Source organism: Cajanus cajan, chromosome 4 (genome assembly GCF_000230855.2).
Source record: "Cajanus cajan strain Asha chromosome 4, NIPB_CcT2T_4, whole genome shotgun sequence".
Lineage (NCBI taxonomy): Eukaryota > Viridiplantae > Streptophyta > Magnoliopsida > Fabales > Fabaceae > Cajanus > Cajanus cajan.
This window is the reverse complement of record NC_138520.1, coordinates 30,681,627-30,708,291: the sequence shown is the minus strand read 5'-3', so window position 1 is coordinate 30,708,291 and position 26,665 is coordinate 30,681,627. Positions and strand designations below refer to the sequence as shown.

General features: G+C 38.7%; 2 protein-coding genes across 2 annotated transcripts; one reads left to right on the top strand and one right to left on the bottom strand.

The window, feature by feature from the left end:
• Positions 1–17,114: 17,114 nt before the first annotated feature.
• LOC114915531 (uncharacterized) lies at positions 17,115–20,038 on the bottom strand. The gene is made up of 5 exons (XM_083073278.1): positions 18,996–20,038; positions 18,575–18,827; positions 17,823–17,894; positions 17,614–17,682; positions 17,115–17,309 (listed from the first exon to the last, which is right to left on the bottom strand). Exons 1-2 carry the CDS (start codon positions 19,521–19,523, stop codon positions 18,774–18,776), a joined length of 582 nt encoding a protein of 193 aa, XP_082929404.1. The 5' UTR covers positions 19,524–20,038; the 3' UTR covers positions 17,115–17,309; positions 17,614–17,682; positions 17,823–17,894; positions 18,575–18,773.
• A 2,597-nt stretch (positions 20,039–22,635) lies between these two features.
• LOC109793569 (Bifunctional inhibitor/lipid-transfer protein/seed storage 2S albumin superfamily protein) lies at positions 22,636–26,125 on the top strand. The gene is made up of 2 exons (XM_020353036.3): positions 22,636–23,112; positions 25,652–26,125. The coding sequence occupies exons 1-2, from the start codon at positions 22,753–22,755 to the stop codon at positions 25,655–25,657; spliced, it is 366 nt and encodes a 121-aa protein (XP_020208625.2). The 5' UTR covers positions 22,636–22,752; the 3' UTR covers positions 25,658–26,125.
• The last annotated feature ends 540 nt before the right edge of the window (positions 26,126–26,665 follow it).

Below are 26,665 nucleotides of genomic sequence, written 5' to 3'. Positions count from 1 at the left end.
AGGGTTAGCTTCACTCGTCGCTCGAGCTGGAAGCTGCATACCTCCGTGTTTCTGACGACGGGATAGCGTGAGTACCGCCTCTCGAGGCTCTACCTTGGTGTTTCTGACAACCTCGGTAGCTGAGTTTGCCCTCTCCAGGGTCTGCGGTTTGCCCTCCCCAGGGTTGCATACCTCCGTGTTTCTGATCACTTTGGTAGCGTGAGTTTGCCCTCTCCAAGGTTAGCTTCACTCGTCGCTCGAGCTGGAAGCTGCATACCTCCGTGTTTCTGACGACGGGGTAGCGTGAGTACCGCCTCTCCAGGCTCTACCTTGGTGTTTCTAACAACCTCGGTAGCTGAGTTTGCCCTCTCCAGGGTCTGCGGTTTGCCCTCCCCAGGGTTGCATACCTCCGTGTTTCTGATCACTTTGGTAGCGTGAGTTTGCCCTCTCCAGGGTTAGCTTCACTCGTCGCTCGAGCTGGAAGCTGCATACCTCCGTGTTTCTGACGACGGGGTAGCGTGAGTACCGCCTCTCCAGGCTCTACCTTGGTGTTTCTGACAACCTCGGTAGCTGAGTTTGCCCTCTCCAGGGTCTGCGGTTTGCCCTCCCCAGGGTTGCATACCTCCGTGTTTCTGATCACTTTGGTAGCGTGAGTTTGCCCTCTCCAGGGTCTGCGGTTTGCCCTCCCCAGGGTCTGCCTCCGTGTTTCTGATCACTTTGGCAGTGTGAGTTTGCCCTCTCCAGGGATATGTGATGATTTTGTCTCCACAGTCCACGATGCTGCTTCGACGGTTTGTTTTTGATTTTGGTGCCGCTGAGGGCTGGATAACGCAGGGATCCGTCTAGGGGATGTGCAGTTACTCATAGGTTCTTGTGTCCCAACTTTCCATTGTGTAGTTGGTGCCCACTGGGGAATTTCTGATTCCTTGGGGTGCAGACACAAAGATGCTCTTTCTGAGATGAGCAGTGCATTATGATTGGCTGACGTCCTTTCGACGTTGGTGGAGTATCCCGGTTATCCTTATTCGGGAGTCCCTTTTTGATTTTCTGATTTTATTGCCTCTGCGTAGGCTGTTATCCGCTGGGGGATTCTGTCGTTAATTTTGATTAGCCTCTTCTGTTAGGCGGATCATCTTGACGTTCAATGATTGGCTGAATGCTGAATTCCGCTTGGGGAATGATTATTGATCTTTTTTGGATTTTCTCTTTTTGAAGGAGTGCCTCTGAGTAGGCGAATTATCTTGATGTTTGGTGTTCGGCTTAGTGCCGGATTCCGCTTGGGGAATGGTTATTGATCTTTTCGGATTTTCTTTTTTTTGAAGGAGTGCCTCTGAGTAGGCGAATTATCTTGATGTTTGGTGTTCGGCTGAGTGCCGGATTCCGCTTGGGGAATGGTTATTGATCTTTTTGATTTTTCTCTTTTTGAAGGAGTGCCTCTGAGTAGGCGAATGGGGATTGAGGATCTTATGTATCCCAGAGTATTATTTAGAAAGCCTCTTCAGGCTTAGCTTCACTCGTCGCTCGAGTTGGAAAGCTATCTTCCACTGAGGAAGTCAAAGTCCTTTGACTCGGATATTCTGTTCGGATGATCATGCTTCCATTGGGGAATCTTGCTGATCTTGCTTTGATAGCTCTTACTGGGGATTTGGTCCAAGAGTGTGAGCTGAGAAGTCTCTGGGGAGTATTATTTCGGCAAGCCTCTCCAGGCTCAGTTATTCTGTACGATTGGAGAGTATTATTTCGGCAAGCCTCTCCAGGCTCAGTTATTCTGTATGATGAGGGAGTATTATTTCGGCAAGCCTCTCCAGGCTCAGTTATTCTGTATGATGAGGGAGTATTATTTCGGCAAGCCTCTCCAGGCTCAGTTATTCTGTACGATGGGGGAGTATTATTTCGGCAAGCCTCTCCAGGCTCAGTTATTCTGTATGATGAGGGAGTATTATTTCGGCAAGCCTCTCCAGGCTCAGTTATTCTGTATGATGCGGTTGATTTTCTGAATTTTTGCCTTTTTTGTCATTTTTTGGCTTTTTCTGTTGACTGCTGTCATACACAAGCAATTTTTTCTATTTTTCTATTTTATGCGATTGCGTCATGATAAGGTCTTTAAATGTGCAACTAAAGGCCAATACGGCTGTATCCATTTCAGTACGCCTGTATTGAGTTAAAAATTTGTTCATAACCCTAATTTTAGTACGGGCGTACTGAACATGGTACGGGCGCATTGTTTTTTATGAAGTTTGATTTTTTTGATTTTTGGTTTTTTCAATAAACAGAGAATAAATGATCTTCCAGTACACCTATCATCTGTATGCATGTATGCGGTATGATGCACCTAATTCTATTTGATTTATTTTTTCAAAAGAATTAACCGATGCGTTTCTTTGCTTGGATTTTGCCATTCCTCTAGATGGGCTGTGCGCTGCCGATTTATGTAACCGAGGAATGATGCGTGTTATATCGAGATTGGTGTCATCAACCAAGTGATCCTTCCCTTCCTTTAGAAGACATGTCAACCCTCCTATTGACCACTATATCTCCATGTTTCCACTAGATTATTCTAAACTCGTTTGGGACAAGAGAAAAGAAAGGAAAGATATTCTTTTTGTTCAAAAGTTTGTGTTTTAGAGGGGATTATTATTATTTTGAAAATGGTTTTTGTAAGAATGGCTGGCCAAGGTAGGCTCATGTGTTTAGGCTTGTTTGATTAAACACTTATGAAGTTAAGAAAGTCTTGTTATTTGACGTTGTGATTTGACAACTTAGATAACTTTCCTTGAACCTTTCTTTTTGAATTCGGCTCATGGTACCATCATGGATTTCTTTTGTTTTTTGATTGTCCTTATTTTTGCCTAAAACACCCTTTCGTGGCGTCTTAGCGGACCTTTGTTTTTTGTTTATTTTTGCAACCCTAATTTTTGCCTAGGTCACCCTTTTGTGGGATTCCTAGCGGGTTCTTTGCTCTTATTTTTGCGCAGCCCCCTTTTTGGGTTTCCTGCCGAGCTTTTTGTTTTTAGGATTTCTTTTTTTTATCCATGATGGCACCTGTCGAGGCCAAGGAAAGGTGCTCCAAGTTGTCACACACACTTCCACATAAAAATGATGCGGGTTTATTGTTTATTAAGACGATTTTAACCTCATTCATGCTTATTCAAACAGGGTTAAAATAATGTGGTCTAGAAATTTATTGCAAGCAAGAAAAGAAGCAATAAGAAATAATAAAGAATGATTTTATTATAATTCTAGAGGAAACATGTGCCCTATCGAGGCTCGGGGGTCGGGCTGTCCCCGAGGAGTAATCTCTAATAGTCATCAGGTCTATACATCCCTATCGGAAGGAGAAAAACACTTGACGACGACGACCGGCCTTAACGCTTGTGAACCGGCCTTCCTAAAGATCTGGCTTAAAGAACGTCGAGAAGGATCTTGATTCCTCTTCGTCCTTTGATCTTTATTAGGGTTGTATCCTAACCCTTGTTTCCCCGGATTATCCTTGATAATGGGTAGCTCGGGAATTCCTTGGGAATCCTTGCCAAGTCCTTGTCCAGGCAAGTATCCGTTCTTGGTGAGCATGTAGGCTACCTTCTGCATTTCTCGGGGAAACGTTTCAACATTGGCGATCTCCAATGCTTGGAAGGCGGTCTCTAGAGCTTCCTCTGCTGCATCCACGTAAGGTATGGCAGATGGCTTGCTGATGAGTATGTCATCTTCAGCTTGTACAGTCACCAGCTTGTCACCCACTATGAATTTGACTTTCTGGTGGAGCGTAGAGGGAACAGCTTTCGCATCATGAATCCAAGGTCGGCCGAGGAGACAGCTGTATGCAGGAGTAATGTCCATCACTTGAAATTCGACATTAAAGATGGTGGGTCCAATTTGGATTGGAAGATTAATTTATCCCACCACTTCTCTTTTAGAACCGTCGAAAGCTCGGACGATCATGTTGCTCGGGCGCATTTGGATTCCCTTGATTGCCACTTGATCAAATGTTCTTTTTGGCATCACATTCAAGGAAGATCCATTATCCACCAAGACTTTAGCGATGTGATATTCCTAGCACTTTACAGAGATGTGCAAGGGCTTGTTGTGATTCGGTCCCTCAGCGGGGATCTCTTCATCGGTGAAAGAGAGGTGATCACTAGCCGTGATGTGACTAACAATCCCCTCAAACTTGTCTTGGGAGATAGTGTGCGACACATATGCCTCGTTCCAGACTTTCAACAGAGCTTGTCGATGCGGTTCGGAGCTTAGGATCAACGACAACAGGGTAATCTTTGCTGGCGTCCTATGAAGTTGATCCACGATGGAGTACTCGCTCTGTTGGATATATCTTAACAGCTCGTCAGTCTCCTCCTCGGATTCTTTATTTTCCTCGGTTTTCTCTTTTTTCTTTTCCTTTATTCTTGGGAGCTTTGTCATGAAGATCTTCGGGAGTGTACATCCTGCCACTCCTAGTCATGCCCCCAAGTCCAGCGATGTTAGAGATATCGCTGTCGGCAGAAGAATGGATGTCGTATATCCACGGCACAGCCTTATTTGATTCGTAGGGGAAAGGTCTTGGAGCAGTGATCCTTAACGGTGTCGGACCTTCCCCTTTATTTGTCATGATTACCAACAACGGAGTTGATGTGCGTTGGCTTGGCGCGGTTGTTGGCTTGCATTTAATAACAAATGGCGTGCGATCCATTCTGAACATACGCATCGCTTAATCCTTTCTTTTTATTACTGTTATTAGTAAATTACTAGGAGGGATGTATGAAATGCAAACCTAGATCCCTCCATGATCTTTGATAAGAATGCATGATATGAGATGATGGCGTTGAATATGCATGCATTGTGTTTATTCAACTAAGCATTATCATGTTTTCAGGATGTTCCTAAGATGATGCATGATATCGCTTGGTTTGGATAAATAACCCTTTTTCTTTTTTGGGTATTTTTTATTTATTATTTTTTTTGTATTTTTGGGTGAAAAGGGAAACTACCTATATGAATGTGATGAAGGTAGATGTTAACACCATGTAATGGAAGATTCTTATTCCTATTTATTCTTATTTTAAAAGGGAATGTTGTATGTTTAAAGAATGCAATGTATGCTCAAACAATGTCACATAAACAATGCACAAACAATTCACTCATCCACGAACAGTCACGAGCGAATCACGAGGTAGGGGTATCCTGCAGAAAAGTGCATATTCAAGGAGGTTCTAACTGTTCTCACTGGTCTGAGGCCCCCAAGGTGCCCCCATTATAGGGACCCAATTCCTCTCGTCGTAAGTCGATGGAAAGCTCCAACGCACTGTCGGACTCGAGTTCATGGTTATCACCTTGAGTGATGTTTTCCGACAACGGTCTACGGGCACCTAGACCCATTCGACAACCGGCCGTACTAACATCCACTCCCTATGGCTTACCACTCATGCCCCCGGGTATAGAGGGAACTGTTGTGTGCAAAGGTTCGTGTGTGTAGACCCCTAAAATTGTCCGGGTCGGAAATAAGACTCGAAGACTCTCGAAGACCGAAGGAAAGTCAGCCAGAAGGACTCCTGGAAGACCCTAGGATGATTATCTGTAGGTTTAGAGGTCTTAGAGTAGCTTAAAATAAGGATGTGGGAGGATTGAAGCTCAATACGGCCTCCTAGAAGTTCAGTACGGCCGTACTGAACAATTTGAACTACAATACGGCCGTACTGAAACCAATACGGCCATACTGAAGTTTTTGAAACTTCAGTACGGCCGTACTGAATTCAATACGGCCGTACTGTAGTTCAAATCTTCAGTACGGGCCGTATTGATGTCAGAGGCCGTACTGCGCCTCACTCCTATATATACGACGTCATTTGGACGTCATCCCACACGATTTCCACACTTTTGACACACATTTGGACCTTCTTGTTGAGCATTCTGGGGTTTTTGAGCAGTGTTCTGCCCTAGAATTCTCTCCGAGAGCCGATCCGACGAAGTTCTTGAGTTCTGAGCATTTAGCTTGAGAATTCGAACTAGTCGAAGGGAAATCTTTTTGATTTCCATAGTAAAGATTAATTTTTAGGGAAGGAGCGAGCGAGCGTCTAGTGGGAGGGAGCGCCAAAAAGCCTCCTAACATTTGAATATATAAAAGCACGCTTCAAAGGTTTCTTCTTCAAAATCCTTCCTTTTACTGCTTTCTGATTGTTGCATCGCATGTTTAATTTATTCATCATGTAGATATCTTATTCATAGCCGTTTATAATAAATAGGGGTAATTTAGTAATTTTACACTATTATTAATAAAATAATCCGTCATAGGGAACCCGAAAGGGGCGTTGTGGGGTGCTAACACCTTCCCCGCACGTAATCGACTCCCTTACCCAACTCTGGTTGTAATGGCCAAGGTTGATTTGCGAAAATCAATTGCCTTATCCCTTTTTCCAATGTTTTGAGTAAAACATTGGTGGCGACTCCAAGAACCCTTCTTTTTGCGAAAACCACTAATCCATGGAGGGTCCCGCTTGGGATTAACATGGATTGGTGAATCATTTAATAAAATTGTTAGTTCGATGAGGTCTCAGTTTGAGAATAAGTCGTTCTAACAATCCATCATTTTACAAAACTTTAAAAAGAGTCCGACCATCGTCGCGAATGCCAAGGTCCGTTTCGGCGGGTGGCGACAGATGGCGACTCCACTGGGGAAGCCTCGAGAGTCAGTCCCATTTAGTGATGGATTATTTTTAAAATAAAAGTTTAAAATTACTTCATTACCCCTCACTTGTATGATAACACATTTTATCTATTTGGCTTTAATAATTGTTGTATGTTTAAATTCTCGCAATTCTTTGAAATACAAACTGCACACGAACCTTTGCACACAACAGTTCCCTCTATACCCGGGGGCATGAGTGGTAAGCAATAGGGAGTGGATGTTAGTACGGCCGGTTGTCGAATGGGTCTAGGTGCCCGTAGACCGTTGTCGAAAAACATCACTCAAGGTGATAACCATGAACTCAAGTCTGACAGTGCGTTGGAACTTTCCATCGACTTACGACGAGAGGAATTGGGTCCCTATAATGGGGGCACCTTGGGGGCCTCAGACCGGTGAGAACATTTAGAACCTCCTTGAATATGCACTTTTCTGCAGGATACCCCTACCTCGTGATTCGCTCGTGACTGTTCTTGGATGAGTGAATTGTTTGTGTATAGGTCTATGTGACATTGTTTGTGCATTAATAATAAACCTCGTGATAAGGTCTAAGAATAACCCCCATGCATGAAAAATATCATGACATGAGAGGAAAGACCATGTGTGAAAATATAATAAAAGTGAGAAGCATGTGCATCATTACTAATAAGACATCATGCATCCTCATTACCATTCATTTTAGGCCCACCAATACCTCTTGACATGAGTGAAAGAGACCCATAACTATTGAGACTCTCCGTTAGGGGAGATATCATAGGTCGAGGAGGGTGGTAAACCTCCGTCTTAAAAAGGCAGCGCCTTAAAAATGGAAGAATACCAAGCTCGTGTCAAGAGTGTATTCATTTCATAAATAAACTAATTAGATTAAGCATTCATTTTAGAAAGTGGCTGGTCATCTCTCTGTCCTCACGCGCGCGCAGAAACTCAAGAAGATGGAAGCGTTGGAGGAACAAAATAGGAAGCTTACAGCCGAGCTCTCACAGCTCAAGAAGCAAATGGCGCAAATGATGGAACTCATGCGTCACCACAACATATACGGGGCTGAGCACAGTGACCATGAGTCCCATCATGAGGAGGAACACGAGCAAGATCCTCCGCTAGCTGTACCCCTTGGGGCGGAGGTTACGATTAAAGAGCCTGAGATTTCAAAAGATCAAGACCACGCTCTCGAGGACTGGCTGAGGGCTATGGAGGGGCATGTTGGAGGAAGAGTGGAACAAGGGCTGAAAAGTGGGAAGCTAGCTAAGCCTTCCCAATCATTTAAAGCTAAGAAGACCTTTGGGAAGAAGAAGGAGAGAGGAGTCAGCGCCATAACCATTTCCTCATCTTCCTCTGCTTCGAAGTCGGGAAAGTCGCAGTACAACCCTGTGAAGAAGTTTGATAAACTTCCGACCACATATAGCGACCTCCTACCGAAGCTAGTGCAAGATCATCTTCTAGTTTACATTCCACCAAGGAAAATTGATACACCTTACCCCGATTGGTACAATACGCAAGACAAATGTCTATACCATTCGGGGGCACCGGGGCATTCAACGGAGAACTGTAGAGCTCTCAAATATAAGGTCCAAAACCTTATCGATGCCGGATGGATCACCTTTGATTCGACAGCGCCCGACGTAAGTAAGAATCCTCGGCCAAAGCAGGAATAGAGAGAAGAACAAGCCATGATAGGGCCCCTCCACATTTTTCTTTTCTTTTGGGACTCATGATCAGTACCCGAGATCATGAGATCCTTTTCATGTAAATAAGGGTTTTTTGTACAGTTTGTATACATATCAATAAAGAGGCATTTTTCACGCATCATTCTCTCATTTATTCTTTTCTCTTTTTCTCTCATTAACATTAATAATTCTAAACCTAAACAGAACCAATAAAATAATTATGTCTGTAATTGTTCGCTCCGATCGGGATCCGAAAGTTGAGGATGAATGGGTTGAGTAAGACAGTGATAAGGAAACCATCTCTCCGGATCTGCAAAGACTGCTAGATCAAGAAGCTCGCCTACTCCAACCGTATTAAGAGAAATTGGAGACCGTGAATTTGGGGCAGGGCCAAGAGATAAAAGGGGTCAACATTGGGACCCATATCAGTGATAAAATAAGGGCACATGTTTCCGCTAGAATTATAATAAAATCATTCTTTATTATTTCTTATTGCTTCTTTTCTTGCTTACAATAAACTTATAGACCACATTATTCTAACCCTGTTTGAATAAGCACGAATGAGGTTAAAATCGTCTTGATAACAATAAACACGCATCATTTTTATGTGGAAGTGTGTGTGACAACTTGGAGCACCTTTCCTTGGCCTTGACAAGTGCCATCATGGATAAAAAAAGAAATCCTTAAGAGCAAAGAACCCGCTAGGAATCCCACGAAAGGGTGACCTAGGCAAAAATTAGGGTTGCAAAACAAAAAAAAAACAAAAAAAAAACAAAAAAAAAACAAAAAAAAAAAACAAAAACAAAGGTCCGCTGAGACGCCACAAAGGGGTGTTTTAGGCAAGAATAAGGACAATCAAAAAAGAAAAAAAGCAAAAGAAATCCATGATGGTACCATGAGCTGAATTCGAAAAGAAGGGTTCAAGGGAAGCTATCTAAGTTGTCGAATCACAACTTCAAGACCTTCTTAACTCCATAAGTGTTTAATCAAACAAGCCTAAACACATGAGCCTACCTTGGCCATCCATTCTTACAAAAAAACGTTTTCAAAACAATAATAATCCCCTCTAAAACACAAACTTCTGAACAAAAATATCTTTCCTTTCTTTTCTCTCTTGTCCCAAACGATTTTAGAATAATTTAGTGGAAGCATGGAGAAATAAATCATCACTGATAATGGATCTAATCTGAATAACAAAAGGGTGGAAGAACTGTGCCAAGAATTCAAGATCCAACACCACAACTCTTCCCCATATTGGCCAAAAGATGAATGGGGCAGTCGAGGCAGCCAATAAAAACATCAAGAAAATAGTGCAAAATATGGTTGTCTCATTTAAAGACTGGCATAAGATGTTACCCTTCGCTCCTCATGGCTATAGGACTTCAGTACGTACATCTACAGGAGCTACTCCATTCTCTCTCGTCTATGGGATGGAGGCAGTTCTACCCGTCGAAGTCCAGATACCTTCTCTAAGGGTATCATGGAAGCAAAACTTTCCGAGGCAGAATGGGTTCAAAGCCGATACGACCAGTTGAACCTTATCAAAGAGAAACGGCTGAACACCATATGCCATGGTCAAGCCTATCAGAGGAAGATAAAAAAAAAAGGCTTTTGACAAGAAAGTCCACCCTCGAGTCTACCATGAGGGAGAGTTGGTAATGAAGAAGTTGCTACCAGTTCAAAAGGACAAAATCGGAAAGTGGGCCCCGAATTACGAAGGACCATACGTGGTGAAGCGAGCCTTCTCAGGAGGAGCATTGATCCTCACAGACATGGATGGAGAAGAACTTCGATACCCAGTCAACGCTGACGTGGTAAAGAAGTGCTACGCTTGAAGACGTTGCTTGCATAGGCCCGCTAGGATGAAAACTCGAAAAGGGCGTCCTAGGCAAAAGTTAGGGCAAAATAAAAAGCCCGCCAGTACAAGGGTGCTAGGCAAAACAAAGGCGAATTTATCCCCGCTAGGATACGTCCTAGGCAAAAATTAGGGGCAAAAGAATAAGACACAAAAACAAAGCAAGCAACGATCACTTGAACCGAAAACCGAAAGGCGGTTCAAGTGATTATCTTCTAGAAGCAAGCGTCTTGCAGAGTCTACACTCCTGGCTCAGGCATCTCACCCGAAGCAATTAGGGGAACGTAAGAGCAACGATTATAGATATAATTGTTAAGCCTGATGTATATAAGCCTACCCTGGCCAGCCATTCTTCAGAAATTCCTTTTGTATATCTTTCTGTAAAACCATTTGTGAATATCAATAAAATATCTATTCATTTCTCTTCTCTCTTGACCATGTGATTATGCCTCTAAATTGGTGTTTCTAAAAAATTGTACGAAATTCCTTTAATAATCGGTCAATAAAGAAAGTTGGAGGGGTTCCTATAAAATCCGTAATCCCCTGCGTAAAAGGCTCACAAAAATATTCCCTCCCGTCGACGACAAAAATTCCTCCAAGAAGAGGAGGATAGGGAGAGCCATTCATTTTTCTAAAAACATTAACAAAATGATTAAACTTGCATTTGTGCATCACACACACATTAGTTGCACATTCAAAGACCTTATCATGAGGCAGTCGCATAAAAATAGAAAAAATAGGAAAAATTTGTTGTGTATGACAGCAGTCAACAGAAAAAGCCAAAAAACGACAAAAAAGGCAAAAATTCAGAAAATCAACCGCATCATACAGAATAACTGAGCCTGGAGAGGCTTGCCGAAATAATACTCCCCAATTGTACAGAATAACTGAGCCTGGAGAGGCTTGCCGAAATAATACTCCCCAAGAGACATCTCAACTTGCACTCTTGGGCTAAACAGAAAATCCAAAAATTATACAGAATAATTGAGCCTGGAGAGGCTTGCCGAAATAATACTCCCCAGAGACTTCTCAGCTCACACTCTTGGACCAAATCCCCAGTAAGAGCTATCAAAGCAAGATCGGTAAGATCCCCCAATGGAAGCAATGATCATCCGAACAGAATATCCGAGTCAAAGGACTTTGACTTCCTCAGTGGAAGATAGCTTTCCAACTCGAGCGACGAGTGAAGCTAAGCCTGAAGAGGCTTTCTAAATAATACTCTGGGATACATAAGATCCTCAATCCCCATTCGCCTACTCAGAGGCACCCCTTCAAAAAGAGAAAAATCAAAAAGATCAATAACCATTCCCCAAGCGGAATCCGGCACTCAGCCGAACACCGAACATCAAGATCAATCGCCTACTCTGAGGCACTCCTTCAAAAAGAGAAAAATCCAAAAAAGATCAATAATCATTCCCCAAGCAGAATTCGGCATTCAGCCAATCACCGAACGTCAAGATAATCCGCCTAACAGAAGAGGCCAATCAAAATCAACGACAGAATCCCCCAGCGGATAACAGCCTACACAGAGGCAATAAAATTAGAAAATCAAAAGAGTCACCCGAATAAGGATAACCGGGATACTCCACCAACGTCGAAAGGACGTCAGCCAATCACAAGGCATCGCTCACCTCAGAAAGAGCATCTTTGTGTCTGCATCCCCAAGGAATCAGAATTTCCCCAGTGGGCACCAACTATGCAATGGAAAGTTGGGACACAAGAACCTATGAGTAACTGCACATCCCCTAGACGGATCCCTGCGTTATCCAGCCCTCAGCGGCATCAAAATCAAAAACAACCGTCGAAGTAGCATCGTGGACTGTGGAGACAAAATCATCACAAAAGCCTGGAGAGGCGGTACTCACGCTATCCCGTCATCACAAACACGGAGGTATGCAGCTTCCGGCTCAAGCGACGAGCGAAGCTAAGCCTGGAGAGGCGGTACTCACGCTACCCCGTCGTCACAAACACGGAGGTATGCAGCTTCTGGCTCGAGCGACGAGCGAAGCTAAGCCTGGAGAGGCGGTACTCACGCTACCCCGTCGTCACAAACACGGAGGTATGCAGCTTCTGGCTCGAGCGACGAGCAAAGCTAAGCCTGGAGAGGCGGTACTCACGCTACCCCCGTCATCACAAACATGGAGGTATGCAGCTTCCGGCTCGAGCGACGAGCGAAGCTAAGCCTGGAGAGGCGGTACTCACGCTACCCCGTCGTCAAAAACACGGAGGTATGCAACTTCCAGCTCGAGCGACGAGCGAAGCTAAGCCTGGAGAGGCGGTACTTAGCTACCGAGGTTGTCAGAAGCACCGAGGTATACACGAGCCTGGAGAGGCGACGACTAATACTCAACCTGGAGAGGCTACTCAACAATTTTCCACCGGAAGACACTACAAGTCAGAAGGATGGCCTACTCCCCGGACAATTGGGTCAACTCCTTTACTTGTCAACCGGTACACCAAAAAGTCGTTTGACTAAGTAAAGGGGGGGCAGCTGTAGACCCCTAAAATTGTCCGGGTCGGAAATAAGACTCGAAGACTCTCGAAGACCGAAGGAAAGTCAGCCAGAAGGACTCCTGGAAGACCCTAGGATGATTATCTGTAGGTTTAGAGGTCTTAGAGTAGCTTAAAATAAGGATGTGGGAGGATTGAAGCTCAATACGACCTCCTAGAAGTTCAGTACGGCCGTACTGAACAATTTGAACTACAATACGGCCGTACTGAAACCAATACGGCCATACTGAAGTTTTTGAACTTCAATACGGCCGTACTGAAACCAATACGGTCGTACTGAAGTTTTTGAAACTTCAGTACGGCCGTACTGAATTCAATACAGCCGTACTGTAGTTCAAATCTTCAGTACAGGCCGTATTGATGTCAGAGGCCGTACTGCGCCTCACTCCTATATATACGACGTCATTTGGACGTCATCCCACACGATTTCCACACTTTTGACACACATTTGGACCTTCTTGTTGAGCATTCTGGGTTTTTGAGCAGTGTTCTGCCCTAGAATTCTCTCCGAGAGCCGATCCGACGAAGTTCTTGAGTTCTGAGCATTTAGCTTGAGAATTCGAACTAGTCGAAGGGAAATCTTTTTGATTTCCATAGTAAAGATTAATTTTTAGGGAAGGAGCGAGCGAGCGTGTAGTGGGAGGGAGCGCCAAAAAGCCTCCTAACATTTGAATATATAAAAGCACGCTTCAAAGGTTTCTTCTTCAAAATCCTTCCTTTTACTGCTTTCTGATTGTTGCATCGCATGTTTAATTTATTCATCATGTAGATATCTTATTCATAGCCGTTTATAATAAATAGGGGTAATTTAGTAATTTTACACTATTATTAATAAAATAATCCGTCATAGGGAACCCGAAAGGGGCGTTGTGGGGTGCTAACACCTTCCCCGCACGTAATCGACTCCCTTACCCAACTCTGGTTGTAATGGCCAATGTTGATTTGCGAAAATCAATTGCCTTATCCCTTTTTCCAATGTTTTGAGTAAAACATTGGTGGCGACTCCAAGAACCCTTCTTTTTGCGAAAACCACTAATCCATGGAGGGTCCCGCTTGGGATTAACATGGATTGGTGAATCATTTAATAAAATTGTTAGTTCGATGAGGTCTCAGTTTGAGAATAAGTCGTTCTAACAATCCATCATTTTTCAAAACTTTAAAAAGAGTCCGACCATCGTCGCGAATGCCAAGGTCCGTTTCGGCGGGTGGCGACAGTGTGCAGTTTGTATTTCAAACAATTGCGAGAATTTAAACATACAACAGTTATTAAAGCCAAATATATAAAGCATGTTGTCATACAAGTAAGGGGTAATGAAGTAATTTTAAACTATTATTTTGAAAAGAATCCATCACTAAATGGGACTGACTCTCGAGGCTTCCCCAGTGAAGTCGCCATCTGTCGCCACCCGCCGAAACGGACCTTTGGCATTCGCGACGATGGTCGGACTCTTTTTAAGTTTTGAAAAATGATGGATTGTTAGAACGACTTATTCTCAAACTGAGACCTCACTGAACTAACAATTTTATTAAATGATTCACCAATCCATGTTAATCCCAAGCAGGACCCTCCATGGATTAGTGGTTTTCGCAAAAAGAAGGGTTCTTGGAGTCGCCACCAATGTTTTACTCAAAACATTGGAAAAAGGGATAAGGCAATTGATTTTCACAAATCAACCTTGGCCATTACAACCAGAGTTGGGTAAGGGAGTCGGTTACGTGCGGGGAAGGTGTTAGCACCCCACAACGCCCCTTTCGGGTTCCCTATGACGGATTATTTCATAAATAACAGTGTAAAATTACTAAATTACCCCTATTTATTAGAAACGACTATAAACGAGATATCTACATGATGAAAAATGCAATGCAACAATCTGAAAGCAATAAAAGGAAGGATTTGAAAAAGAAACCTTTGAAGCGTGCTTTTATATATTCAAATAGACGTTAGGAGGCTTTTTGGCGCTCCTTCCCACTACACGCTTGCTCGCTCCTTCCCTAAAGATTAATTTTTACTATGGAAATCAAAAAGATTTCCCTTCGACTAGTTCGAATCCTCAAGCTAAATGCTCAGAACTCAAGAACTTCGTCGGATCGGCTCTCGGAGAGATTTCTAGGGCAGAACACTGCTAAAAAACCCTAGAATACTCAGCCAGAGGGTGGAGAAATGCTCCAAATGTGTCGAATGACGTCCAAATGACGTCCTATATATAGGAGTGAGGCGCAGTACGGCCTCTGACATCAATACGGCCCGTACTGAAGATTTGAACTACAGTACGGCCGTATTGAATTCAGTACGGCCGTACTGAAGTTTCAAAAACTTCTGTACGGCCGTATTGGTTTGAGTACGGCCGTACTGAAGTTCAAAAACTTCAGTATGGCCGTATTGGTTTCAGTACGGCCGTATTGTAGTTCAAATTGTTCAGTACGACCGTACTGAACTTCTAGGAGGCCGTATTGAGCTTCAATCCTCCCACATCTTTATTTTAAGCTACTCTAAGACTTCTAAACCTACGAATAATCATCCTAGGGTCTTCCAGGGTCTTCCAGGAGTCCTTCCGGCTGACTTTCCTTCGGTCTTTGAGAGTCTTCGAGTCTTATTTCCGACCCGGACAATTTTAGGGGTCTACAAGGCTTGGAGAGAAAGCTACTCACTTAGCTTGCTTGGTAAGCAAGCTAAGGAGAAGCTTGTTCTTCAAGCTTCTAAGCTTGAGTGTGAACAAGCAATGTGAACACAAATCAAGGTGGGTGGCTCATGGACTTTATTTTACTCCAACCGTTCTGAAAAATGTTGATTTGGTTTAGTTAGGTTCATCCAATGTGAATGAAACATAGCTAAATCAAATCTATGAAAAAATTAGGAGTAAAATGAGTCTAATATGTAAAATTTTGCCTAGGCCCATCTCTAGGTCCAATTGCTAGTAACACTCTCTAGCTTGCTAGTCACACTCTCTAGCTTGCTAATGCCACTCCCAATCCTACTACTAGAAAAATAAGAAAAGAGTATATTTCTAAATTAGGTTAAATGGAGTCAAAGTTCCCAAGTAACCTACCCTAGAAACAATATTCAATAGCTAATAAAAGGAAATAAAGTGCCTCACAAATACAAATGCAAAAATACACCTATACAAGTATCTACTATATACAAGGTACAAGAAATCAAACTATACAATGTATGTACAATAGAGACTATGAGACTAAAAGGAGGAATCATACTCAATACTCATATTGAGCATAGGTCTAAGAAGCACCTCCTCTCTAGAAGCCTCCTCTAGCCTCCTAACCATGGACCTAGTTAAAGGCCCAATGGTCTTCAAGTGTGAGCCTCCTTGGATTAACCTTCACCCTTCTTGGTCTTACCTCTTCCAAAGGCATCCTTGGGGATTAGATTTCCATCACCACACTCTTGCTTGAAGAGGATAAGAGGAATGGATGAATATCAAAGAGGTTTGGAACTTTTGAAAGAAAAAAAGTTCCAAACCTCTTTCTTCATGTATATACACTGACTTTTATAATTAACAATCTACTTATTTCTATTTAAAATTAATATTATGAAACAATTTCAATTATTTATTATAAATTTAAAAGTTTAAATAATAATTTATATATTTTAAAAAGAGAAGGGTTATAATAACACTAGTGTAACTTTTACTAATTATTACACAGCTCAATAACTTTATATTGAATGTGAATTTTGTAAATCCAACAGTTAAAATTGAAAGTTCATATCACTTTATATATTTATATCAAATTTCGTTAAAATTGAACAACAACTTGAAGGTAATCACAGTGATCATATTTTGGTATATTTTGAAATGTATATATTACGTCAATTTTTTTTTACAAGAATGACACTACAACAAATGTGCTAAATAATGGAGGTTGTTTTTGCGTTTAGCGGAGGTTTTTACCCTCTGCAAAATAAATTGTAGAGGTTTTCAAAAACCTCCGCGGTTACATTCGCCACAAGCAATTAGCGGGGGTTTTTAAAAACCTCTGGTATTGATAGTATTTTGCGGAGGTTTTTGTGTGGAGGTTTTAAACCTACACTAACTGTGGAGGTTTTCTAGAGGAGGTTTTAAACCTACGCTAACTATGGAGGTTTTTTAAAGGAGGTTTTAAACCTACACTAACTATGGAAGTTTTTTAAAAGAGACTTTAAACCTATGCTAACTATGAAGGTTTATTGAAAGATGTTTTAAAACTATACTAACTATGGAGGTTTTTTTTAAAGCATTCTAACAATAGAGATTTTACAATCGAGTTTCTAATTCTCCCTATTTTCTTGTATATGACAATTTTTTATACTTATTTTAATTTCATAATTTACATGTATTACAATTTCCCATTTTCTTATGATATCTATAAAAAAATGTAATAAAAGAATACTCATAATGTGGACGTAGAAATTATATTTCCAATAACAAAAATAACAGTGTATACTTCAAAAATTTATAATTCAAATTTCTATTGTAAATCAAAGTATGAGATAAAATCCATAACAAAGTAATATTAGACTTGTACTAATTAAACTTTAAATCCAAAATACATTATAAGCAAACTAAGGGTTGCTAGCACCAGAAGATTCTCTTGCATCCAAAGGTGTATTAAGGACACTTGAAGCATCATTTGGCTGAAATAAGAAAATAAAAAAATAGTTAGTTATATATACTATATAGAAGGGTGTATCACACATACTATATCATAATGACAATCAATAAAAAAATTAATTCCAAACAATTATTTTCAAGCATGGTGTAAGATATGTGAAAGTATAAAATTTTCAAAAAAAATGGAGTGTCAATGCTTCTTGTCAACATATGGATTATTATTATTATTATTATTATTATTAAATAATAATAATAAAAATGCAGTATAGTGAAATTAAACAAAAACTATCAGCTACAACAGTATTGAGGAAGCAAAAAGCAATTCACCTTGCTTGGCTGATGCAACAATTTGATTCTTCTAGCCTCTTGAACCTCTTCTATTAGTCCATCCACGTCCTGTCAATGAGGAAAAACGGAGTGTATAATTTACGTGCTAAACATAACAATAACAACATAATATCAATAAAGCATCTTTAGGAGCTTGGGAAGCTTTTTCTTGTTCCTCAAGTGCCTCCCCAATTCTCAGCACCACTGACCTATCACTTTGGATTTCGGCACAGGCAAAAAGACTTCTCTTGATTAACCAACTTTTTAGCATCTTCGGAAGCCTATTACAACAAAGATGGATTCAGATTTTTTTTGTAAACAAAAATTAACATATTTGAATGGAAGAAGTAGAAAATTAAAGCTAATTCAGAAAGCCCTGGAGAAGTAAAAATAGTTGCAGAGCTTATTAGAGTTTAAATGGTAATTATGGACCCCTTATAACATATTAGTGTTTTCTAATTTGTCTTAGAACCCCTTAACATATTAGTCTTTTGTAATTGGTCATTCAAGATATGTACTATATAATAAATAAGTGTAGTCCGTTTCCCCTTAATTCAATTTATTCTTAAAATTTCAAATCCTCAACAATGTTTAACAAACCTCAAACCAGATGAACACAAAGGAGAGTCAACGTTGGGTGAAAAATGGATCCAAATTCATTTGTTCCCCAATCTTTTATTTTTAACCTTTCTACACGTCAGTGTTTTCAAATTCATCTCACTTTCATAGATTCTCTACTTGTACTTCTGTTTCAACAGATTCCAAAATCCTTCAATCAAACCAAGCTTGAATACAAACTTAGAAGAATTTTTTAGAAATTGGCTATCCAAAATAAATTAAAGAGCTTTTTCTGATAGAGAAGCTGTAAATCCTAAATTAAAATTTTCACCACCCCACAAACAAAATTCTCAAATCAAGAAAAAGGATAACACCAACTACTGACAAGAACATCAAATTTCACCTGGGAGTGCAAAGAAATGGCTTTGCCCCTAAGCTGGTTGAAACGCTTCTTGCCAATGACGTTACGAGTGACCACCACAAGAGGTGCAAAGATATCTTTCCCTTCATTGACATTCTTCATCATGGGTTGCAACCTCACTGGCTTTCTCCTCCCCATGCGAACTTGTGATGGAACTGACCTGGCCAGCGTGGTGTAATCTTCACCAACAACTGAAGTGCCCCAGCTTCCATAGAAGGAAGAACCAACACACCCACTTACAGAAATTTAAGTTTGAAACAGGTTATTTGTATACACATACACATGTCAAGCTAGTAAAATCCGTAAAGAAATATCCAAACGAAAATACTGGAATTTGATCAAAGAAATATCATATCAAACTTTGAACAATGTACTCAACCATGGAAAATATAAATTAACGAACCACAGATTCCAACGACTTCAAACTGTACCCGTCGGTGATGCCGTCCTTCGTCACAACCACCACCACTGACGGCACCACCGTCAGATGCGTTACTCCAAACCTCTCCACGGCGCCCAACATTCCCCTCATACTAAACCTCTCCATCACCACCACCGTCTCCGTCAAAGTCATCGCCCTCAAACAGAACATGAACCCCAACACGTGGTGAGTCCGTTCGCGTCCTGGTGAGTGACTCGAACTCGGGCGAGTCGAGCAGCACGACTCAGAGTCCAAGCTCGCGCGCTTTCTCCTCAACGGAGGCCGCTGCAAAGACGATAGAGGACTTGCTGAGGTGGAGGAGGCGCGTGAGTTCGGAGCACGTGGAGAGAGGGTTCGCCGGGGAGAGGACCACGCCAAGGGAGAGGAGCGCGAAGCAGAGGATTGGAACTTGGAGAAGGATGGAGGCCATACCGGCGAGGAGGATGGAGGCGAGGGCGACGAATTTGAGGACGAGCGCGGCGGAGTCGTCTCGGCAGAGGTCAGAGTCATGGCCGACGTAGGTGGAGTTGGTCATGGATTCCAGGCAATCTCCGGCTCCGGCGTGACTGGCGGAGGCGGCGGAGGGTGGCTCCGCCTTAGAGCTCCAGTGTGGCAGCGGCGGGGTTAGCGGCGCTGCTGGAGATGTTGAGGAGAAGCCCTAATTGTGAGATGAGAGGGTATGCTCTATAAATTAAAATAATATTTTAATTGGAGGAGGTTATAAACCTCTACAAATTAAATAAAAAAATGGCAGATTTTAATAATTTAAGGAGGGTTTTAAAACCTCCGCAAAATAACCTCTACTATTTATCATTTTTTTTGTAGTGTGAAGTATCAAATCATCTTGAATTAATATAAATTTTGTATATATGATTTAAGAGTAAAAACCTTTCAATCTAACGGTTGAATCTATAAAATTCACATTTAATATAAAGTTATTGAACAGTGTAATATTTAGTAAAAGTTACACCAGTGTTATTATAACTCTTTTCTTTTAAAATATTATTTTTATAAATTAAATTTTAACATTTTAAATAAATTATTAATTAAGGAATATATTTATTCATCTTAAATCTAAGATATAAAATTCAAAAAATATATTTATCCTTGTTTAACTTTCTAATTATCAATCATTAATAAAATACTAATTTAAAATCTTATCTAATTATATCATAATATTTTTATATCAAATTTAAAATCAGATATTAGTTATGCAAGAATATCAAGATCATGTGATAAATTGTCAATAAGATTCTAGTTAAATAATTTAAAATAATTAATTTTTCAACTATATTGTTTCCAAATAATTTATTCCAAAGCTAATCATTTTTTTCTATATTAATTATTAGTAAAATTTAATAACTTTTAATTTAATAATTAGATCGATGAAATTCAACATATACCATGAGTTATTGAACGAAGTAACTTTATTAAGAGTTACTTTGTGAGTCATTTGATTCCTCCTCCTCTCTCTCTCTCTCTCTCTCTCTCTCTATATATATATATATATATATATATATAATTTAATTGATGTTCTTTTTTAATATATGATTGTCAATTTTCATCAACAAACTCTTACAATTTCGACAAATATAAATTTGTTGGAAATATTCCATCAGTAATATAACTTTTCCTACAATTTTTTTCCATAAAAAATATAACAAATTACCGACGGATAATTTCGTTAAAAATTACTGACGGATATATCTGTCGAAAATATAAATTTTCTGACAGATTTGTATCTGTCGAAAATATAAATTTTTTGACAGATTCCGTCAGAAATTACCGACAGATATATCCGTCAGAAGTATAAATTTTTCAGTAGATTTGTATCCGTCAGAAATATAAATTTTTCAACAGATTTGCATCCGTTAGAAATTATCCGTCGATAATATCTTTTCCTACGAATTTTTTCCCGTCGAAAATATAAATTTTTCAACAGATTGATATCCGTTGGAAATTATCTGTCGATAATTTGCATTTTTCTTGTAGTGAACCATGGATGTCAAGTACTAACACTAGTGGAAAATTAGTCTTTTACGTCACCTCTTTGTCGTCGGACATACCAAAAACCAACGTAAAAAAGATGTAGTGGCATTTTTGCAATTTTTGTGAACTTTTTTATGTCGCACATAAAGGGGTCCGACGTACAAAAGTCTATTAATCTTCGCTCGCGTGTCAGTATTTGAGAACAAGAGACATGTGAAACGGTGTGAGAGAAAGAAGAAGCTCAATCGTTTAGGTCGGATTTGTTTTCTGCCACTCTTCACTTTCCTTCTTCGGTTTCGGTTTCGTCCGAAGTAACACACCAACACCAAAATTTCTTGCTTTTTAACTTTGATATATTTAGTTTTATGTTTATTTAGTTTCTTTCAATTTTTTGCTATGCTTTCAACTATGATTATTCAGGATATGGAGCATCTACAGGTAAGGTATGTAACTCGCCTGATTCTTATGTTTGTAAGTTTGTTTCGCGTAGAGAATTTTGATTTTTCATCTAGAACGGCCTGTTCTGCAAGCAGAACGGTTCATTCTGCTTGTAGAACAGGACGTTCTGCTTGCACTGGTTATGTTTTTTTTATTTACAACCTTTTTACGTCGGATCTTGGCAATGTCCGACGTAAATTTACGTCAGATTTTACAACCAACGTAAATTTACGTCTCCCGCTTTAATGTCGGACTTTTTCTGACATAAAAAACAACCGACGTAAATTACCTCTTTTGTACTAGTGTAATGAGAGTATTAGATACCAAGTGGTAATTGAAGACCCAATGGTGACTATTTCGATATATTAGTTACCATTTCATTATATATCGTTTCTTAATTTGTTTCGAATTTTCCTAGTATTCAGTAACCACATATCCATTTGATATAACCTGAATCATATCTCTTATTTAGAAAGTGTATTAATATGTTGTTCATGAAATTGATGGAGGTAGTTGATTTTAATAAATTGATGAAATGTATTGAATATATTTTGTAAGTTAAACATATAATTTAGCTTTATGTATGTCATTGATTCTCAATTTGATCCTTATACTTAAAATAATACTAAATTAGTCCCTATACATGCAATTATTACTAATCTGGTCTCTATTATAATATATTGACTACTAACTTCCTAAGCATTTTAATTTGATTCTTATAAATGTAGTTCATTCTTAATTTGAATTTGGTCCCTACATATGTTAAACATTCTTTGTTTAGTCCTTGGATGTAGAGACCAAATTAAGAATACTTTACGAGTAAAAAGATTAAATTAAGAATATCTTATTTCACTAAAAATCTAAAAATGTAAAAAGAGATCAAGAATAAGAACTAAATCAATAATATTCATACGTAAAGTGACTAACTCAATTTTTTTGTACGTAAAGCGACTGACTCAATTTTTTTGTGTCCAAACCAAATTGAGAATTTGTAACATGTATAAAGATTACATTGTATGCTTAACCTATTTTTTTAATACTATTTTGACTGAGAATGTCGATTATATCACGTGCGAACAAGCAATAAGGATACCACAAAAAAAAAAAATTTACTGTTGCTTGATTCCAAAACCAACAAGAAATGACAAAAATCAACTAGATCACTATCCATTATTCACGCGCGCTTCACCTTGGCCACAAATTGAACATATCCTAATCCTTTAACGAAATCCAACCTATGCGAATTCCAAATCATTTTAAGCTGGATCCTCCTCTAACCAGAGATTCCATGACGTAGTTTTGGTCGAGGAAAATGAATCCAAAGGGTTCAAAGTTGGTTTGCACTTTCATCCTGCTCAATTTTCTTTTCTTCATTTCAATTGCATCTGATAATCTCCCATGCCCTCCAAAATCTACTACCCCACCTTCCTCTGCACCGCAGAAATGCCCCGAAGATACGCTTAAATTTGGTGTTTGTGGAAGCTGGTTAGGCTTGGTCAGGGAAGAAATTGGGACTAGACCAAGCGAGAAGTGTTGCACGCTGGTGAAAGGCCTCGCTGATCTTGAAGCAGCACTGTGTTTGTGCACAGCTATTAAAGCCAATGTGTTGGGACCTGTCAAGATCAAAGTGCCTGTTGCTCTAAGTTTGCTTGTCAATGCTTGTGGAAAGAAGGTTCCATCAGGATTTGTCTGTGCCTAGAATTTACAAATACTGTCTCTGTCATTTTGGTGTCTGTCATTATTGTTGCTTTCAGTTAAATAACTTCAAATGCAGATTGGACTTCTGTTTGGGGATACTGAAGTTTCACTAGGCTTGTGTGTCTTTCAACATGGTGAACTTAAAGTTTCATCAATGTAGAATTCTGTTGTCTATCGTCCCACAAATTAATCTTGATCTTCACATGTTAAGATAAATACATCTAATCATGTGGTTCTTATGTTTGCACTCCAATTTCACAGGGACTAATGATGTGCTAACTTAGTTAACAAGAGTAGTTTGGTTCACCGAAAAATAATTAACCAAATATTTTACAAGTTAACTAAAAATAAAAATAGTTTATGTATATATATGATAAATTCTGGTTCCCCAAACTTCTTATAGTGGAATTCCAAAATTTGAGGAACTAAGGAACTGTAGCACTCTACCAACCTGGTTACCCAAACTTTTTTTTTTTTCTTGTTAAATTGGATAAATTTGTCTAAAATCACTTTGAAAAGAGAAAATTAGAAAGAACAAAATAAACTTTTCCATAAATTAAAATTAGCTTGTGTATATGATGATTTGTAAAATTTTTCTCTTATTAACCTTTTCTCATTTTTAATTTATGCATCAACTAGTTTTTATTTATGGAGAAACTTATTTTGATTGTCTTTCTTTCTTTTTTCTTAGAAGAGCTTTTAGAGAGTTTCTCCAAATAGACTCTACTAACCCTAAATCCTAAATTTAGCATATGGTAACTCAAATTATATGTAGAGTTGGATTGAAAAGTCAAATAGATTGACAATGAGGCATTTTCAAAGCACGAATCAAAGTACAATGTATTGCTTAATATTAAGATCGACGAAATTAATTAATTACTGCAATATTTTTTTGTAATATTATAATAAAAAGTCATCGAATTACATTATTCAAATTTATCAAAATGTTATGTTTACTATTTATATTGAGAATTTAGTTTTTCACTAGCCAATTTTTCACCTAGTTTTTCAATTTTTTTATTTATACATTGACAAATTGGCTAACCAGTAACCAATTTTGATGTGTGTGGTACATTTTGATGTGTTCTTAACTATGGTGATGCATGTTTTCAGGATTTTGTTTGTGGAATGATATTGGGATGGCTAGTGTGTTTTGAGATTGATATTGTTCTCATAAGTATTATTAGTGATGTTTTGGCTCTAAATGGATGAGTATGGTGAATTGAAAAATGGTTAACGATTGGCACTTATACCATTGTAGTTGATCGTTGAATTTCAAGATTTGAATGTTATGAACTGTCTTTGTGATTAATGAGCATGGCATGAAAAGTGGAGGGAGTCGGTGAAGGCTTGAGTTTAGAGATTGATAAGAGTACAAATTCACGGAATATGCATAGACAAATACAACAAGGAGGATGTTGACAACGGATTTTGATTAATTCTTTGTTGTTATTTGTTTACATGTATGCAATATAATGATTACGGAAATTTTTTCACGTTTATAACCTTCAGTGGCCAAAAAGCTAACCTAATGAATTTCAATCGATCCCTAGTGAATCCCTTTGAGCCTTAAAATTAACATATGAATTTTCTTGTCATGTTACCCTTTGCAACTTAAAAAAAAAAAAAAAACAATTTCTTTCCTGCATCTTAGGAATGAGAGGGCATTTTTTTTATTTTATGTAAGCTGTGAACATATGAAATTTTGGAAGAAATGTCATATATACATGTTGTATTATTGGGGTTGATTATGGGAATAAGTATGAATAAATTCAGTTGAAATGTCAATTTGCAATAAATTAACAATTTGAATGTCTACACTACATAAAAAAAATAAAAATAAAAAAGTTCTATATAATTGATGTGTGCAAATAGTTGAAGCAGATTGACATTCAAATCTAGGGGATTAAAGAGTGGTGGTAAAACAAAAGAAGAAGATGAAAAAGTCCATAAAATTCTTTCTTATATACTTTGGTGTTTTTGGATTAAAAAAAAAAACAATATTTCTTGTTAGCCTACCCAAGTTTCAGCCTGATTAAAGTCCCTCTGATTGTTGTGTGCATGTAGGTAAATTAAGGTGCATTCTTTGGCTTGATCATAGGGAATAGCTCTATGATTATTAATATCTATAGATTGTTCTCGCACACTTGTTTTGAATTTGATGGTGAATTCTGAAGGGTGTGATTATTATGAATTAAAAGTTTTTCAGTTCCATTTTGTGAATAGGAGCAACAATGTCTTGAATTGTGAAGTGTGAATAAAATCAATTTCAATTGTTGTAAATAATAAATTATGTCATGTTGTTTTAGTTTTAGAAAAAATTTTCCTTTTGCCCGAGGACATGCAAAATCTTAAGTTTCAGGAGTTTGACAAGTGTGATTTATATAGTATTTTAGGAAAATAATTGTGTTTCAAATTTAGTGTATTGTTTGAATTAATATGTTGTTTAATGATGTCACAACAGTGTTAATATTGCTTTATACAGTTACTTATATAATTTGTATGTTTTGTAGGCTTAGCTTTAAGGAGAAAAAATGAAGTAAATTGGATGAAAATGGTGTGAAGTTGAATTTGTCAGCTGAGGCTAAATGCTAAGAGCTGAGGCTAAGCGCTAGTTGTGAAGTTATGCGTCAATACTGATTGCCAAGACTTAAGGCTCAGCACTAGAGCCCCTGGAAGAAGACCTTTTGGTGCAAAAAGTGACGCTCAGTGCCATTTTAATTAGGGCTTAGTGCCAATTACGTAATTGCAACAAAAGGCAATTATTTTATACAATTTTGGGTAGCTTTAGTTTAGGGGGTTAGAAATGCTACAGCCTACCGGTAGAAGCTCTAAGAAAGGAACTTTAATTGTGTTTTGGACCTTTCACTCTATTTGCTTCCTTAATCATGTTTAGGAGTAGCTAAACTCCATATATTCTTGTTGGGTTAATTGTGAATACTCATTCTCATGCACTTCTCTTTATAAATAAATGTATTTTTTTTGTATTTTTGTGTGTTTAATTTTGAAATTTTTCTCACTTTATGGCTGGATCACCCATGAATGAATTATAGGTTGAAAGCTTAATTGGAAAATTGGATTTTGATACGAATTGATTTTTAAATACTTCAAATTTCTTAATTACTATACTATTAGAAAAATGTCATTTTTTTGCGAGTTTTCCTGCAAAAAATTATTCGCAAAATTTTTTTGTGAATTTTCTTGCAAAAAAATATTTGCAAAAATTTTTTGCGAAAAATAATTTACAGATATTTCTTACAAATTTTGCTACAATTTTAATAATCATAAAAAAAATCCATGGTAAAAACTTGCAGAAAATATTGTAAGAATTTTATTTTGTTTCTTACAGATTTTCTTGCAAAAATAAATTCGCAAGTAATGTTTACTAAATGGTAGAAAAATTTTGCAGGTAACTTTTCCTGCAAATTTTAATCCGTAGGAAAAATGAAAAAAATTTATAAGTTTAATATTTAAAAAAAAAATTCAAGTCCCACATTGATCGAAAATAAAACAATTAAATAATATAT